Source organism: Delphinapterus leucas, chromosome 3, assembly GCF_059928025.1.
Source record: "Delphinapterus leucas isolate spDelLeu-1000000601 "Yukka" chromosome 3, BTC_Dleu_Yukka2, whole genome shotgun sequence".
Lineage (NCBI taxonomy): Eukaryota > Metazoa > Chordata > Mammalia > Artiodactyla > Monodontidae > Delphinapterus > Delphinapterus leucas.
This window is the reverse complement of record NC_143131.1, coordinates 53,664,105-53,681,341: the sequence shown is the minus strand read 5'-3', so window position 1 is coordinate 53,681,341 and position 17,237 is coordinate 53,664,105. Positions and strand designations below refer to the sequence as shown.

At 33.6% G+C, this 17,237-nt stretch overlaps 1 protein-coding gene across 8 annotated transcripts in view; it reads right to left on the bottom strand.

The window, feature by feature from the left end:
• The window catches only part of TRAPPC13 (trafficking protein particle complex subunit 13), a 70,987-nt gene that overhangs the window by 42,673 nt on the left and 11,077 nt on the right, over positions 1 to 17,237 (bottom strand). For 6 of the 8 annotated variants that reach the window (XR_016392654.1, XM_022596479.3, XM_089908914.1 and 3 more), the window contains exons 2-9: positions 17,167 to 17,235; positions 16,503 to 16,602; positions 15,297 to 15,381; positions 8,906 to 9,033; positions 6,080 to 6,152; positions 4,958 to 5,002; positions 2,058 to 2,075; positions 21 to 154 (exon numbers count right to left, since the gene is read on the bottom strand). Coding sequence is in view for 7 of the 8 variants with exons in the window: in XM_022596479.3 (XP_022452187.1) it covers positions 21 to 154; positions 2,058 to 2,075; positions 4,958 to 5,002; positions 6,080 to 6,152; positions 8,906 to 9,033; positions 15,297 to 15,381; positions 16,503 to 16,602; positions 17,167 to 17,235 (652 nt within the window). In the remaining variant the exon portion in view is untranslated. The remainder of the gene's footprint in view (positions 1 to 20; positions 155 to 2,057; positions 2,076 to 4,957; positions 5,003 to 6,079; positions 6,153 to 8,905; positions 9,034 to 15,296; positions 15,382 to 16,502; positions 16,603 to 17,166; positions 17,236 to 17,237) is intronic. The other 2 variants (XM_022596483.3, XM_022596492.3) reach the window with 1 other exon arrangement.

Genomic DNA, 17,237 nt, shown 5'->3' with positions numbered 1-17,237 from the left:
ACTTCATAATCCATATTTACCATTCTCCAGCTTGGTTGACTGAATTTAATTCTGCTACATTGTACATTATAGATGGCTCCAGTGAAACTTTCTCCATAAACATGGGTGAGGTTGTAATATTCTGAATCTGGGCTTCAAGAAATACTTCATCAGTCTGAAAATATGAAAGAAAAATCCACCAAAGTATGCTGGTGTTTAAAGTACTTTACCACCACAACAATATCTGATTTATATGAAGAAAAAACATTAACCACAAATGTGATTAGTTCATGCCTGCAAATCAAAGTTATCATAATTAATGCAAGAAAAGAAATTGTCCTCCTAACATAATTCACAGGGGCAAAGTCAAGTGTTAGTCAACTGGTAAGTTGTCAAACAATGGATGGGGGATAACTATAATATTTTTTGTATTGATATCCAAAAACGCTTAACTGGAATTTCATTTACATATATTTTAAATTTTCTGGTAAGTCATTAAAATGTGAAAATGCAATTTAGTATAATGAATTTACCTGTGCACCTATCATTTCAGAGATGTGTTAAGATAATTAGGTCTTTGTTATAATATTCCAGCATAATTTATTAATTTCAATTTTCATGTTACTTCAATTTAGATAGTATAGCAAATAATCTATTTTATAATCTTATAAGAATTTAACTTTTTAATTAAAGCTTTTTTTAAAGTAGTCACTAGTGATTTCTTGGTTCATTGAAAATGTATATTTAGAGCAAAAATATATGTGAATTATATTTGAAATCTTTAAGTTTTTAAATCAAACAAAAGGTATTTTGTGGTCTTAGTGAAAACTGGGGCTATACAGCAGTATTTCAGTCAATGGGTAACTTACATATGTACTTTTACATAATATTTTAAATTCCCTAATTATTTATGTTAAACATTCTTCTTTTTATGCTATTTGGTTATTTTGGGGGGTATATATTGGCGGATAACAGAAAACTTGGCTCATTTTTGATAAAAACCTATACATAAAATGGTATACTAAGGATATTCTAGAATTATTTTATTCAGAAGTTTCATAGTAATATATATACAGAAATAAAATAAACTATGACCAAAAATTTTTGGCACTTATGAGCTTTTTTAACAATAAATCCAGGAAAGTAGAAATCATTTGCAAAAATATAATGATGAAGTTATAATTTAATGTATTATTATCTAAAACAAAACAGATTCTTTAGTCCTTGGCACATGTGCTCTAATGAAAATAGAAATATGATTTATCAGTTTAAAAGAAGTACACATTCAAAGGCATTATTCTGTTACTTTTTCTCAAAAAAAAATATCCCATCGATCCATTGCTTTAAAAAAAATAACCATAGACCCACATTTCAAATTTAAAAATGCAATTTCTGCATAAGTTTAGAAGAGCTTAGATAAAATGAAAGAAAAACAAGCTGCATAATGGAAAATTAAGCTAGTTTGAACAGTTAGCATGAAATAACTTGACATTTAAAAAATTAAGATAAGAATTCAGTGCTAAGGCAGTTGATGTTTTTATCATGTATATATTGTGTTATAAGCAAATGCTGCTTATATTAAATAGAAATTTGAAAATATGATTTTAGTCAACGTGGGAAAATTTAATTTTCTTCTGTTTACTGTTGTCAAAGGGCCACCTTTACCTGACCCAGACTTAAAACTAAAACCACTGCTCACTTGAAGATGAATTTCAACTACACAGTTTACTCAAAGAATTGAAGTATAGTAGGATATTTTATATTAAGAGGTTGAAAATCCTGAGGCTATTTTAAACAAGGTTAACATGCCTCTTTTTAAAAACAGCTACAGGAAACACACTAAAAATAAGAATATAATTGTTTCAATATGCCAATTTAATCTTTGATGTATTTTTTCCCATAGAATAAGATGATCAATATAAAAAGTACAAATTATATACATATTTTTGAAGTCACGTAAGTATATTCACAACTAACTTTGTTTTTCCACTATGTTTTATAAAGAGAGATTAATTAGGCAGAGTCAAAAAGTGGTAAGTAAGAAAAGCATATAAATTTATAATAAAAAATCAAATTACCACAGAACTGAGGTCACTCTAATGGAAAAATAAAAAAGAAAAATTAGAAAAATCAGATTAAATGTTAAAGAAAAAGAATAACTAACTTTAAAATAAAATGCATTTCTGCATTTTTTTTAATTTACTAAACAAGACAGCATTAGTAAAACAAGGAAGTAAACAGAAAGTAATACAAAGAAATATGACAAATCATTCTTCTAAAAAGGTGAAACTGCTAAGGTTAAATGAATAGAGAAGAACACTATAGGTGAATACTTAAACAGGAGCAAATATTCAAGGGCATATCTTGGGGGAGAGAGGTATATTCCATGCGTTTCTAGTTCTATAAATTCTTTACTCACTTTGTAACTTCTTCATAGATTACTTAGGTTGGGTATATACTATCTGCCACATTCAGAATAGATATACACCGTATAGCTTCTCTTAAATTTATCTAATAATGGAATCATTTTTTCAAGGAGGATCTTGGGTGATTACAGTTCCACTGATCACACTTCAGGGAATGCTGGGCTAGACCACTTCAGACAACTGAGAGTTAACAGATTTCACAGTTTGTCTTTTTTTCACATATATATTGCTAAAGCTACTTATTTACCAAGGGCCATCTCAAATGTCAGCTCTTTCATCAAACACATAGCTGGAAATCTTTTTCACCTATGTTCCCAGAGAATAAGTACACTTATGATCGGGGTGGGCGGGGATGCTTACACTGTATTTATGTCATGTCAGTCTCCTTCACTAGATCTAAGTACCGTGAGGACTGGGAAGATGTTGTTTATATTTATTTCTCTTCAGTACCTGGCATGGAGCTGTGACCAAAGGTTTGACACCTAGCTTCTAATGTCACCAATTTCTTTTTTTTTACAAGGCTTTTTTATATTAGAAGACTACAACAAAGTTTCTCACAAAACTTGTTTTCCTTTAGGTGATTCACACAGAAATTTTAGAAGCAGCATAAAAACATGTTTGAGACAAATGTGGGGCTAATAACAGTTGTCGTGTAAGGACTATGGCATAGTGTAATAAAAATAAACTACTGATAATCAGTGTGGTTAACTAACTCCTACAATTTACCTGAATTTCCTAGATGGAGTCCATAGAATCTGCTTCATGTTACAGGCAGAACAGTATTTGTTTGCCTAATAGGTAATACCAAATATCTTAGAGAGATCCTAAATGCTATTTGTTCACTCCTCATTTTTAAAAAAATGTCTATTTTCAAAAGTTCAGAATTTTACTAAAATTTTTTAGCTGAAGTTTGTTGGCTAAGTTTAGACTAAAAATTATGTCTATACTTAATGTTAACTGAAAAAGCAAACAAAATTGTTACTATGATTATAAAAACAGAATATTATATATAAATGAGTAAAGACTGAAAGAGAATATGGGTTAATGAAGAACCAATTACTTTTTAGTGTGGTGGACTTGTGGGTTTTTTCCTTTCTTTTTGGGGAGTATATTACTTTTATGTTATTTATGGAATAACTAGCAATTTAAAAAACAATTTGCAACTCACTCTGAATATTGGTGTGATAAAACTACTTGACAAGTATCTTAATGTACCACCATATTTCAACAAAGAAAACCTGAAATAGTTTAATATGTGCCTTCCTATATGTGCCTTTAAACATCTAGTTATCTCCTTGATAAGACTGTATCCTCGCATCAAATACGTATACTCTTCACTACATACTGTACGTTCCACTTGTATTTCCAACTCGGCTTGGAATGCCTTCACTGCTCTGACACTTAGACGTTTCTAACACCTATTCCTTCTAGGCACTGATGCAGTTCTCTTCCTTTTCCATGAAGCTTCTTTAGACTACTCCAAAATCTCATCCCCTGAGTTCCTGTAGCACATCTTTTTGCGTCATGCTCTTTAGTCTGACTATATACTATACTAGTTACTTTTGTTATTTTATACACTTTTTTCGTTTCTCCTAATAGGTTTTTACTTTAAGGTTAGGTTCCTTATCTTAGATGTCTTAGTATGCCCAGCTGTAGTACAAACTTTATAGTGAATAAAAATTCAGATGCTGATGGTAAAAATATATATCAAATTTGACATGTGACTACAAATTTCTGATCACCTGGTTTTGGAGTAATAGACAAAATTTTCATTTCAAAATACTGCATTTGAATATCTTTCAGTTTATCACTGTGATATGAAACACATGACTTTGGGGGAGTAAAAGGCCCATTAGGAAATCTGCTTTTTCTGGACCTCTAGATACCAGGATAAAATAGAACTGTAAAAGAAATCCAAGCCATAAAACCTTTTCCTTATGGAAAATTCTATTTTATCTCTTTTGTTAGGAAAGAAGATAATCTTCTATTCTAAAAGTTACTTCTTTCTATATTTTTGCCAAATTTGTTTCTCCCAAGGAGCATTTCAAACCATTCACTAAACTTAGCAACCTAACTCTGGCTGGCACACTGACTTCCCAGGACAAAGAATTTAAGGTACTGAGCTCTACTTAATATTTTTCTAGGTGAATATTAAATCTTCTTTGCAGGTTGGATCTACCACTTCAATTTTTGTAATATCACAACCACATTTATAAAATATTTAACAGATTGCTAATGTTTTTAGATGGTAACAACAACTATTAAATGGAAGCACAGGGCAATCATTTAATGAAAGAGGGTGAAAGCCTCACAAAATTAACGAGAATAAAAATCAAGGCATATTGATTTCATGTCAGTTGAAAACAGCAGACTAAAAGAGATCTGCAGTGAAATTATTCACTTTCAATTGAACTTTATGCTCATTTTTCACAAGTAATTCACAGTCATATCAGCAATTTACTCTGATATGAAAAGAAATGTAATACATGAGAATTTTAGTCAAATAAGATTTAATGTTGAACCTGAAATCCCATTAAGTGCTCAACACTTACCTCTGCATTGTAAAATTTGGTTTTCACATCCAATGGTTTGAGAACCTAGTTGAATAAAGCATATCAATCAAAGGAGATTATTATCATTTGACCATTTATTTTGTTTATCTGTTTTAAACCATAGAGCTTAAATTTGTCAAAGGCATTTTCCAATTTTAATTGTAATAGACTTTTCTAATGGGTATGCAGTACTCTTGTAAAAACAAAAACAATCCCAAATGCATTTTTAAAAAAGCCACCGTAATTTCTTGACCGGGTAATAGTTACATGAGTTATATGGATCTGTACTTCATAATAGTTTGTTAAACTGAACACATATATTTTTGTGTATTTCTCTATATATATTTCACAAAGCATGTTTATCAAAATAAGCAATCAAACCTTTTATTTTCTTTTAAAAGACATGCAAAATCTTAAACAGATGAGTGATAACAAAAGCAATAGAATAAAGCAAAATTTTTCTTCCTATTGCTGGTACTTTTTCTTCCACTTACAAACAGAGGAATGAAAAATATATATAGTATCATATCTAGATCTACATAACTGTATATGGTCATCTCATTTCCCTATCCACACACATACATGGGTTAAAACAGTGGTTTTTAACTATTTTTGATTATGGACTTCGAAAATTGTGTATAAATAAAAAATTCTAACTACAATTTCAGTGACTCATGAAGTCTCTGAAGGAAGCTTGGTCCACTTAGCCCAAGGCAATAATCTCTCATTTAAATATTTCCTTAGAAATCTGATATTATTTACACTTATTTTGTCTAGACTTTACACTTATTTTAGCCATCTTCTAGATTCTTTTGTGTTTTGTCAAGGCATGAAAACACAACAAATTGTTTTCTGGATAAAACATTACATTTCCAATGATAATTTCTCTTTTATTTAACTTACTTTAGTCCAACTTTAGATTGCTAGTAACCACAATGATAATATCTCTGCTTTTATTTAACTTACTTTAGTCCAACTTTAGATTGCTAGTAATAAGACAAATCAAAAAATATTAAGCTATTTGCTTTATTTGGAGTTTGTTTTTACTGCAGATAAATAGTAGTAATCTCCTAGGGGAAAAAAGGGCATCTAAACACTATTTACCACTGTCATATTCAATACCTGAAATTTGAAGAATTTTCTAAAATACATTTTTTCTCCACCCTGAGTTGTATAACTCACTGCACACACCAAGCTGAAACAGAAAGATGTTTTAATGATTTTGAATCACTATAAATTTTGTTTTTTAATAGTTAATCTACTAACCTTCAATTCTACCAACAAATTTGGAAAATATTTATACTATGACACGAAAGTGCAGCCAAATGAGCCTAGAGCAGGAAGAAAAGAGTTCCAGTAGATATGGATATAATTCCATGAACAAGAAAGCTGATTAGTAAAATAAGATATACCACTTTTAAAGCAGGAAGTCAGAAACTTTTTTCTTCAGAAAGTAAAGCATAAGCCAAAATAAATCACAGGATAACTAAATAGTTGAATGTAAAAAGTTAAGTTCATATAAACTAGAAGAAAATACAAATTTTTAAAAAATTCCAGGATGAAGAAAGACTTTTTAATATAAATGCAATGGAAAGGAAAAGACTTCCACAAATTTAGAAATTGGATAAATCAAAAACACTAAAACAAAATTTTAAGAAGGACAACAAACTGGGAAAAAATGCTTCTAACAATATGAAGAGAAATTTTTATAAGCCAAACAATATCTCATTCAAAATAGAAGGAAAGGATATACACATAAATTGTAGTACCATAATCGACTAACAAAAATGTGGAAATTTTCAGCCTCACAAGTAGTCAAAGAAACAAATTAAAATAATGAAATAAGATTTTTCCTTATCTTAGGATTTGGCAAAAATTCTTTCCAAGAAATATCAGGGTTGGTGAGAGTTTAGAGAAACTGACTCTCTTTATACTGTTGGTGGTTATGAGAAATTTAGAAAAGAATCCTTCAGGGTCTTCCCTGGTGGCGCAGTGGTTGAGAGCCCACCTGCTGATGCAGGGGACGCGGGTTCGTGCCCCGGTCCGGGAGGATCCCACGTGCCGTGGAGCGGCTGGGCCCGCGAGCCATGGTCGCTGAGCCTGCACGTCCGGAGCCTGTTGCTCCGCAACGGGAGAGGACACAACAGTGAGAGGCCCGTGTACCACAAATTAAAAAAAAAAAAAAGAATGTTTTCAAAGAATACTGACTAAACTGGGTTCCTGGTGTATTAACAAAGATAAAACCATGCATAATATGATCAAAATTCTATAAAATATTATTTAAGTTACTTATACACATCTGTTTTATATATATATGCACATAAAGGACTGAAATATACCAATATTATAATAGTAGCTATACTAGGTGGTGACATTACAGGTAATTTAATTTCTACTTTATACTTGTACCTAGTAGTAAACTAGGTGCTAGGTATTTAGAGTTCATCAAAACTCAATACCTGCTCTCCAAGTGCTCACAATTGGAAGCAGTGTAGCAAGGTACAGGTTATGAAGTTAGATTTAGTTTTGAGTTCAATGCCATTATGTGCTAGCTATTAAATTCTCTAAGAGTCTCATTTTCTGTAAAATGGGGATTTTACACATTTAATATCATTTCAATAAAAACAATTTCAACAAATATTGACCATTGTTCTCGCTAAATCCCAGGGATGCAGGTGACTTTTTGGAACTCATACTTTAATGGGAACGGCAGGCACTCAGTAAGTAATGTCAAGCATAAAAGACATAGAAAAAAATGACAAGTTGTGGATGCTATAAAATAGACAAGAAGGGGGATTTTATCTAGTCTAGGAGGTCAAAAAGTCTCTTTGAGAAAGTCATGATGAATCTGAGATATGACAAAGTGGAAGAAAACTAAACAAAATGACACAGGCATTCCTTTGTAAGGGAAGGATACATTTCAAGTCACAGAGCAGTTCAGAGGTAAAAGAACTGCAGAGTAGAGAGGGAGGGAGGGAAGCATGATGAAAGGTGAGAACTAGAGTACGTAGTTGGTAAGGATTAGTTGTGGAGAGCTCTGCAAAACCTATACAGTTAGAATTTCCTAAGGGTAGTAGGAGATCACTGAAGTGTTAAGTGACTTATCCAAGATCACATAATTAAATAAATAATCAAGGTAAAATTTGAACTCCAGAAAATCTGACTCAAAGCTCATACCAACCACAGAATATATATTAAAAAGTGCCTACAACAGAGCTTGTCACCAAAATGAATTAAATAATAGATAATATTACATATTTCTTTAAGACAAAGAAGAGAAGCAAAAATGGTGACGTTAAGTGGAGATGAAGAGAGGCTACTGAGAGATAGTTAACAAGAACTAACAGGACTTTGTGAATCAACTGGATATGGGGGTGGTAAGGCAGATAGAGAAGTCTAAAATTACTTTAGATGGCTGAAATTTTCATATTTGCCTCTCAGACGACGAAAAATACAGCATTCACATTCAAATACACAGGCCAGGAATACAGAATTTGAGATTTTTTTCCCTCATACCTCTACTTTGGTTCTCTATTTTTGAACTCTCAGGGTAGAGTATATTTATACAGTTAAATACAGAACTGAAAAATTGTGAATTTAAAAATAAATGTTATTAACATCAGTTAGCATTTCAAAAGAATAAATGTACTTTTAGAGTGCTACCTGAGTTTTAAAGGTTTGCATGGATTTTTATTTTTAAATAAGATTGTAGATGCAAAAATGAAACTAGAGATAAGTGAAGATAAATTAAGATATTTTTTCCTTTCAAAAATAAACATTTTGTTTAAAGTTTGTTTCTGGCAAGCATGTAAACATGGTACATAAAATTCCTTCTGAAGTAGGTTCTTAGGCTTAATAACAAGTGGAATAAGTGGAAATAAAGCAAAAATTTCAAATAAAGGCATATATAAGTAAAAGCCTCTGAGATCTAGTAAAATTAATTCTTACATGTGTGTTCCAATCTCCTTTACTTCATGGTGTATGACATCATCTATACAACAATCGGGTTTAAGTTCAGCCACTGCAGCATTGGAGGCTGAAAGATTTAAACGCTGAGAACTTGTCTGAAGATCAGCCTTGAAAGAGAGAATAAAATCCAAATTAGACTGGTTACCTACAGGGTGTGGATAAGTATGGGTGGAAAGAATAGGGGAACAAGAACAAGAAAGTAGGGATGAAGAGGGAGCAACACGTCTCTGTGTACATCTTTTTGTATAGCTCTGATGCTTAGGAACAGGGTAATGGTTCACACACACACACACACACACACACACACACCTAAAAATAAATACTGATAAAATCAGCTATAAAGTAGGGGGAATCCAAAATGTAATGCAAACAGTACCACATGAACCTAACTGTATTACAAATGAACACAACCATACTGGGAGGAGGCAACAGAAAAAAGGAACTAAAGTTTGGCAAACAAAAGCTAAAAATGAAAAGAGCGGCACACAAATACTTTAGCTAGCCCATTTGCTGTTTTGCAGGGGTATGGATTAGCGGTTCTGAAACTTCTACAGGTATACTAGGACAAAACAAAAAATATATATATTATGGATAACAAGAGACAAGTTTCTTACTTTTGGAGAAAAAAAGGTACAGATAAGGAAAGAGAGAAGCCTGCAATGAAACCTTTGGTGCTGGACTGGAATTTGGGGCATCAGTATGAACATACGGTTTTGAAATTTATACATATACAGATGGATATTACAGAAACATATATAGATGTGTACACATGTGTTAGTATATAACACTAAAAGGTAACAGGTAAATAATCATTCAAAACAGTATTAGATGTCAGAGACCAGCTGATTTGTAGAACTAGAGATCAGCATTAAAGTCATCAACTAAGAAAGGACCATTTTCTCTCTTGCCCCTACCAAGTTACTTTCTATCATATTCCCTCCCTTATTCCTTTTGAACATTGATCATTTTCTCTAATTCTCTTAAATGGCATCCTCCTTTAAGCTCAGCTACTTTCTATCACATTCAATTTTAACTTTCTTTGTAACATTTATTATGATCTATAATTACCTTATTTATGATTTTGTTTACCTGTTTCCTTCTGTCTCCCCTACCAAAGATGTAATGTCTGTTGAGGCAGGAACCTCTTGCCTTCTCTTGTTCACCACTATAACATGATGCCTGGCACACAGTAGGCAATTAATAAATGTTTGTTGCATACTGAAGTTATGATAAAACTTCAAGGCAAATGTCAAGACAAATTCAGAGAAAGCAAAGATCACATTAAGTCATGGGGATTAGGGGAGGTTTTGTCCATAAGAGTGCAGATTTTTTAAAAGCTTTTTGTTTTTTTTTTAAATCAGTTAACAGGTTTTCTGCAGTTAATTCTAACCTAACATTCTGAATGCAGCACTTCCAAGTGGAATATTTATTAGTGCTGTCTTTTTTATTACATTCAGTTATTAAACAGTAGTAGCTCACATTTATTGGGCACCTACTATGTGCAAGGCCCTGTTCTAAGCACATTACTCATTTAATGCCCACAACCCTGAAGTAGGTCATTATACTATCCCTAATTTACAGACAAACCAAGGCACATAGAAGGAACAACTCCCCTTAGGTTATACAACTAATAAGTAATGAAGCTGAAATTCAAAATTCTTTAACAAACATTTTAGAAATTAGAGAAGAGGGGGAAAAGAAACAGTCAAATCCATGGGCTTTCTGTCCAATGTGTTTTCCTATGTATCATTTTCTAAACATTAATCATAACTACAGCATGTATTATATATGGCTAAACACTTTTACTTTTCTCCTTTTTCATCTTATAAACACTGCTGCACTTAACATTTATTTCCTAATTACCTATGAGGGCTTTCCCAGGAGCTGGAGATTCACCAGTGAACAATAGACCAAAATCCCTGCCCCTAGGGAATTTAAATGTTTGGGGAAAATAATATAGAGTAAAGGAGGAATGGAGGGCTGGCTTGAGGTAGGGGAATACAATTTAAATTACAGGGTCGGCTTCATGCTGCAAATTGGTTTTTGGATGAGCAGGATTTAAAAAGGGAGAGAGGAAAGGGGAAATGGAGAATCATTTCAAGTAAGTTAAAAAAAGCAAAACACCTTAAGTGTAAAAGCTCAAGATCAAGAAAGAGTTCGATATAATTAAGGAATTCATGTTAAAAAAATAAGAAAAAAGCATTTAAAAACATCTAGACCAAACTTCAAGCGAACAGAGGCCTTGTCTCTTTTGTTTCCTGCTATAACCCCAGTATCTAGAATTGTGCCTGGAATATATACTTGTTGAATGAATGAGCAAATGCCTATTACTCACCATTGGTTCTCAAAGTATGGTTCCCAGACTAACAGAATCAGCATCACCTGAGAACATGTTAGAAATGTAAATTCTGGGAATTCCCTGGTGGTCCAGTGGTTAGGACTTTGCGCTTCCACTGTCAGGGGCCTGGGTTTGATTCCTGGTTGGGGAACTAAGCTCCCACAAGCCCCGTGGTGTGGCCAAAAAAAAAGGTAAATTCTTGGGCACCATTTCAGATTGATTAAATCAGAAACACTGGAGGTGAGGCTCAGCAATCAGTGTTTTAAAAAGTCCTCCAGATGATTTTAATACCTTCTAAAGTTTAAGAACCAATAGTACAGGGACTTCCCTGGTGGTATCATGGTTAAGAATCCATCTTGTAGTGCAGGGGATGCCAGTTTGATCCCTGGTCGGGGAACTAAGATCCCACATGCTGTGGGGTTACTGAGCCTGCGTGCCACAACTACAGAGCCTGTGCACTCTGGAGCCCATGCAACGTAACTAGAGAGAAGGCTGCAAGCTGCAACTAAGACCTGATGCAGCCAAAAATAAATAAATAAAATAAAAATAAACCACCAATGGTACAGATCATTAAAGTTATTTATTTATTTTTTTTGCGGTACGCGGGCCTCTCACTGTTGTGGCCTCTCCCGTTGCGGAGCACAGGCTCTGGACGCGCAGGCTCAGCGGCCATGGCTCACGGGCCTAGCCGCTCCGTGGCAAGTGGGATCTTCCCGGACCGGGGCACGAACCCGTGTCCCCTGCATCGGCAGGTGGACTCTCAACCACTGTGCCACCAGGGAAGCCCTAAAGTTATTTTTTTAAAAATAAATTTATTTACTTATTTATTTTTGGCTGTGTTGGGTCTTTGTTGTGCGTGGGCTTTCTCTAGTTGCGGCAAGCGGGGGCTACTCTTCGTTGTGGTGCGCGGGCTACTCATTGCAGTGGCTTCTCTTGTTGCGGAGCACGGGATCTAGGCGCGTGGGCTTCAGTAGTTGTGGCATGTGGGCTCAGTAGTTGTGGCTCGTGGACTTGGTTGCTCCCCAGCATGTGGGATCTTCCCGGACCAGAGCTCGAACGTGTGTCCCCTGAATTGGCAGGTGGACTCCCAACCACTGCACCACCAGGGAAGTCCCTACTATTTTTTTATTTATAGTACACTACGCTGTTTTTTGTTTATAGAACACTTCATTTTTTGGTAGCATGCTAAGGTTTTCAGACTTACTGCTGAAAATTATTTTTCAATTAAAAAACAAACAAAAAACCCCCTAGTGGTTTCCAGTTAGACATGACAGATTATATAGCATTTTTATTCTCAAAAACAACACTAAGATGTCAGTAAAGGAATTAAAAGAGTACAGATTCATAATCTCTTTTCCACATTCCAAAATTCCAAGAGCTATAAAAAATTAAACTTTTGAGAGCAGAATTCTGAGTAGCTGAAGTAATGGCAGTAGAGTAACTGAATCTCCTGAGTCATCCTCAAATAAATAAATAAAATTTAAAAACTATATAAACTCAGTGTTAGTATAGCTAGAGAGCAGCAAATGTCTAAACTACAAATTTCTGCAAGCTATTTCTCATGCTCTCGTCATAAGCCTTTGCAAAGAACAAGAGAAGTTCATGAAAAATTGAGCTTAAGAGAGAAAAGGAAGGTAGAGACAGGCCTAAGAATGATGAAAAGTACTGCCAGAAAGACAAAGTCTATCCTAAGTGTCAAAATACTGAGAAAGTGCATTACTGGAAGATGAGAGCACAGCCTACAGGAGATATAACAGTATGTTTAATGGTGAAGAGGCAGTTCTGGCAAGATAACAATTCAGGGGAAGAAGAGAGTTAAAAAGGAGAAGAACCTTTTGGACACTGTCAGTGAAGAGAAAATGAAGCAGGAGGAGAAAATTGAGGATGCTGTCACTTAAAAGAAAGAGAAAAACTGAGGAACACTCAACCCTTTATTCTTCCACCACCCTCCCAAAAGCCACCCGATAAAGAAACGACACTTTGCTTGCAAGGCTCTAAGAGAGTATTCTTGAACTAAGAATATCAAAGCACCCCAAACTGCATTTCACAGAATGCAAAGCTAGCAAGAGTCTTAATCCATACAAAAATACTATTAAAAAAGACCACACAATGATAATTTAAACAATTCACTGATCCAAACTGCCACCAAAACCAACAGTGAAACAGAAGAAAATTGCAACACAATATTCAAAGTGAATTAAATACCCTCAAAAAAACATTTGGAGATAATTATAAAGCACCCAAGGAAATATAGATTTGAATGAAAATTTACTAAGGAAAACTGAAGAAAAGCAGGCAAAGAAGAGCCAATTTGTATGTAACTGGAGTTTGTAAAATGATAAACAAAATGCTAGTTCTTAGTTAAGAGTAAGAAGACTCTTGGTGGGCACTGTACTGCTCAATAAACATTAGCTATCTCTGTTATTATGCCAAACACCACTGCCTTTATAGAAATTAAAACTGAGCAGAGCCCACAGAAATATAATCACATATTTTATAAGAAATACACTATGGTAATATTTGTTCTTTTTAACATTGACTTAAATTACACACATTTGCTGATTTATTCATCTTACAAAAATAAATTCAACATTTACTGAATGCGAACTGTATGACAGGAAAAAAGTATACATTCTCGAAGTTCTGAAAGTCAGTCCTTTTCATAATCAAATACAGAGGTCAGCAGACGTTTTCCTTAAAAGGTCAGATAGCAAATATTTTAGACTTTGCAGGTCATACAGTTTGTTGCAACTACACAATTCTGATGTTGTAGCTTGAAATCTGCCACAGATAATACATAAACGGATGAGTGTGGCTATGTGTCAATAAAATTTTACTTACGGACTGAAATTTGAATTTTATATAATTTTCACATCACAAAATAAGCTTTTGTTTCTTTTTAATCATTTAAAAATGTAAAACCTTTCTTAGCTCATTCTTAGCATAGCTTCATACTGTCTTGCAAAAACAGGCAATGGATCAAATCTGGCCTGCACGCTATAGTTTGCCGACTCCTGATCTAATGAAAGGCAGAAACCCTAACCATAGAGTGACAAACATATGTACATGTATGCAAAAATTTGCATCCAGTTTCTGGAAGTTGGGTCATATACGGAACTTGGAATATTTTCTCTCTGAGATCCTTTTCAGTTCTCGTACTTGCTGATCATTTTTCAATCTCATTCTAACTGGGCTTCCCTTTCCCTTCCATAGGTGATGCTGTAGTGACCTAAACTCACAACTGGAAGACAGCTTTGACCACTTCTCAACAACATACGATGAATTTTTCCTTTTTTTATGCCCTTTCTTTTCGGGAATAAATTTCCAGTTGTTTAACTGAGCTAGCATATTCTCTCTCTTGATTTCTCAAAACTGCAAGAATATTCTAATTGGCCTATTTCCTACAAACCATCCCATACAATGCTTTCATGACAGTCTTCCAACATAGCCTGAATACCTCTGCTCAAAAGTCTCCACTGACTGCATACTGTCTTAAAATAACCTTAGCCTTAGTCTTGCTTTTAAAATGCTCCACTGTATGGCTACTACACATCTCTACAACCTTACCTACTCTTACTAAGTGAATTCTGTTCACTGCTACAAGAACACATTACGTATTCCTATGTCTCTGCTTCCGATTACCATGTCCCTCTTTGTCTTTTCTCCTAAATCCTGCCATTCTTTCGAGATCCTCTTGTGCTCCCTCTCCTTCAATAAGCCTTCCTGAATGATGCAATCCCCAGTGATCTTTCCTCCTCTTTCAAATTTTATTATGTTAATCACAAATTAACAAAAATTTAAAGTGTTATTTACCTTTGGTACATTTTCTCATCCAAGCTATCACAAATTTTGAGGATAAGGAAAAATGATTCTGTGCACAGCATATCTTAGAACTCAGGTGTTCAATTAATACTTGTTATTAATGACAAGTAAAAAGTCCAGTATCAAGCAGGCATTTTAATGAAGTTTCAAAACATAAGAAGAGAAATTAAAAAGTTAAAAAAAATTCTCCCAAATAAGAATGCCACTTACTTTAACCAATATATCTTTTACAACTTGATTGCTATCATTATGAACGCTGATATAACTGGAAAAGGTCTCTCCCAAAAATATATTCCTGTGAAATAAAATAAATTTTTAGGCAGAAATCCATTCAACTTTTATCATAAATCTTCTATTTGTGCACCACTGAGAACGTCAAATGGAGAAATTACTAAAGGATAGCGATCAGGTGAAATACTATTTCAATATTTCTTTGTTTACACTAGGCTGCTCACTCATTACCTAGTGCAATTAAAAATACAGATTTAATCTATAAAACATGCTATATATCTTGACCCTCAACTACTGCCAAAACTGCCAGCCCTCCTAAAAATGTCATTGAAATCAGATCCATGTTAAGAGTCTGAAGATTTGATACTGAGGAGGCTAGAGAAAGGCAGTTTTTGAAATAACTTATGCCCCGAACCTAGAAGAGACCAAGTTATTGATCTCAGAGTATTTTTTACCAATTTATTTTCTTTTTATTTTTCTAAGTCATTCTAATAAAAATAATGACTAGTGGCATTACTTTGTAAGTATATGTTATATATATAATGCATATAAACATATAAATATATGTAGATATATTTATAAAAATATTTTAATATGAATACGTTTTTTACATGAATATATTTCTAAGCTTTCAAGACACTAGTCAATGACCACATTCTGTAAACCTTTTGAAAAAACCTGAAAAATTCCTTTTGGTCTCAAATTGTCTCAGTTGCAAACAGAATGGAACCAGGGACTTCTACCTCAGTAATAATCTAGAGTAAGAGAATAGCTAAGAGCAAGAGAAGGAATAAAATATTTAGAACTCCTAATGAGCTGACAAGTCCAATAACTTAAGTTGGTAAAGGGCTGTGATGGTGAATAAAAGAGCTGCTTCTGAAAGACACTGAGATTAAGTCAGTTAAAATAAAAGGAATATGTAGGCATTTAAAAATATAATAAGATCTAAAGAAGAAAGTTAAAATTCTACCACCCTAGGAATTAATATTTTGGTATGCATCTTATTTTTTTAATTAAAAAAAAAACTCCAGAATCACATAGTATAATTTTGGTAAAACTTTTTTTGTTTTCAGCCACATACATGTATCATGAGCATTTTCCCATCCCATAGTTACTTTTTGAAAACATGATTTGTAATGGCTTCAGAGTGTTGTTGTGTTTCTAATGTGAACATATCATTCTTACCCAAAATTCTGTGGTAAAGTCAACATTTCTCCCAACATTAAAATCTCTGCACCATTTACAGTTGAAGGATCATCTCTCATGAGCTGGTTAAAGAGGTCTCCTGTATCAAGAGAAAAACATCAAATTCTAACACCTACCTTGTAAGTAGCTTTTATTTATGTGAAGAAACAGCTGGGAGAGATATTTAAAAAAATAATCTCATAACAAAAATTATATTTAAAAAATCTAATTTCTAATCTTCACTACAACAAATGCATGCCAAAAAAATTCTGTTTCTACAGAAAATGAACACTTCAGTAACAAAGGAAAACGTAGGTCATGAGATATATAGAAAGCTCCAATGATTTTTAAATAAAGGGAATGCTAACATACATTGATGGAACATCTGAGGATAAATGAAATTTTAATAGTGTCATTACGAGCAATGCATTTTTACTAAAACTAAAAGTCTCTAGTTGCCACGGGATATCAATAGTATTTTGATGTATAGATTATGACTGAGACCTATTACTCAGGTGGCCACCATTCACACGTACAAAAACAGGCAACAAATAATGCAGCGAAGAGTTAGCATAAGATTGGCAAGGTTAGGCTTATTCCAAGGTAAGGTAATCCAGGTTTCAACTTTTCCCTAGGTGCAAGTAGGATAAAGCATGTGTCATACCAGGCAAGTCTTTCTCTTCACATGTTACTGGAATATTGGTGAATAAAGTAGGCTTAGTCAACCGCATCACT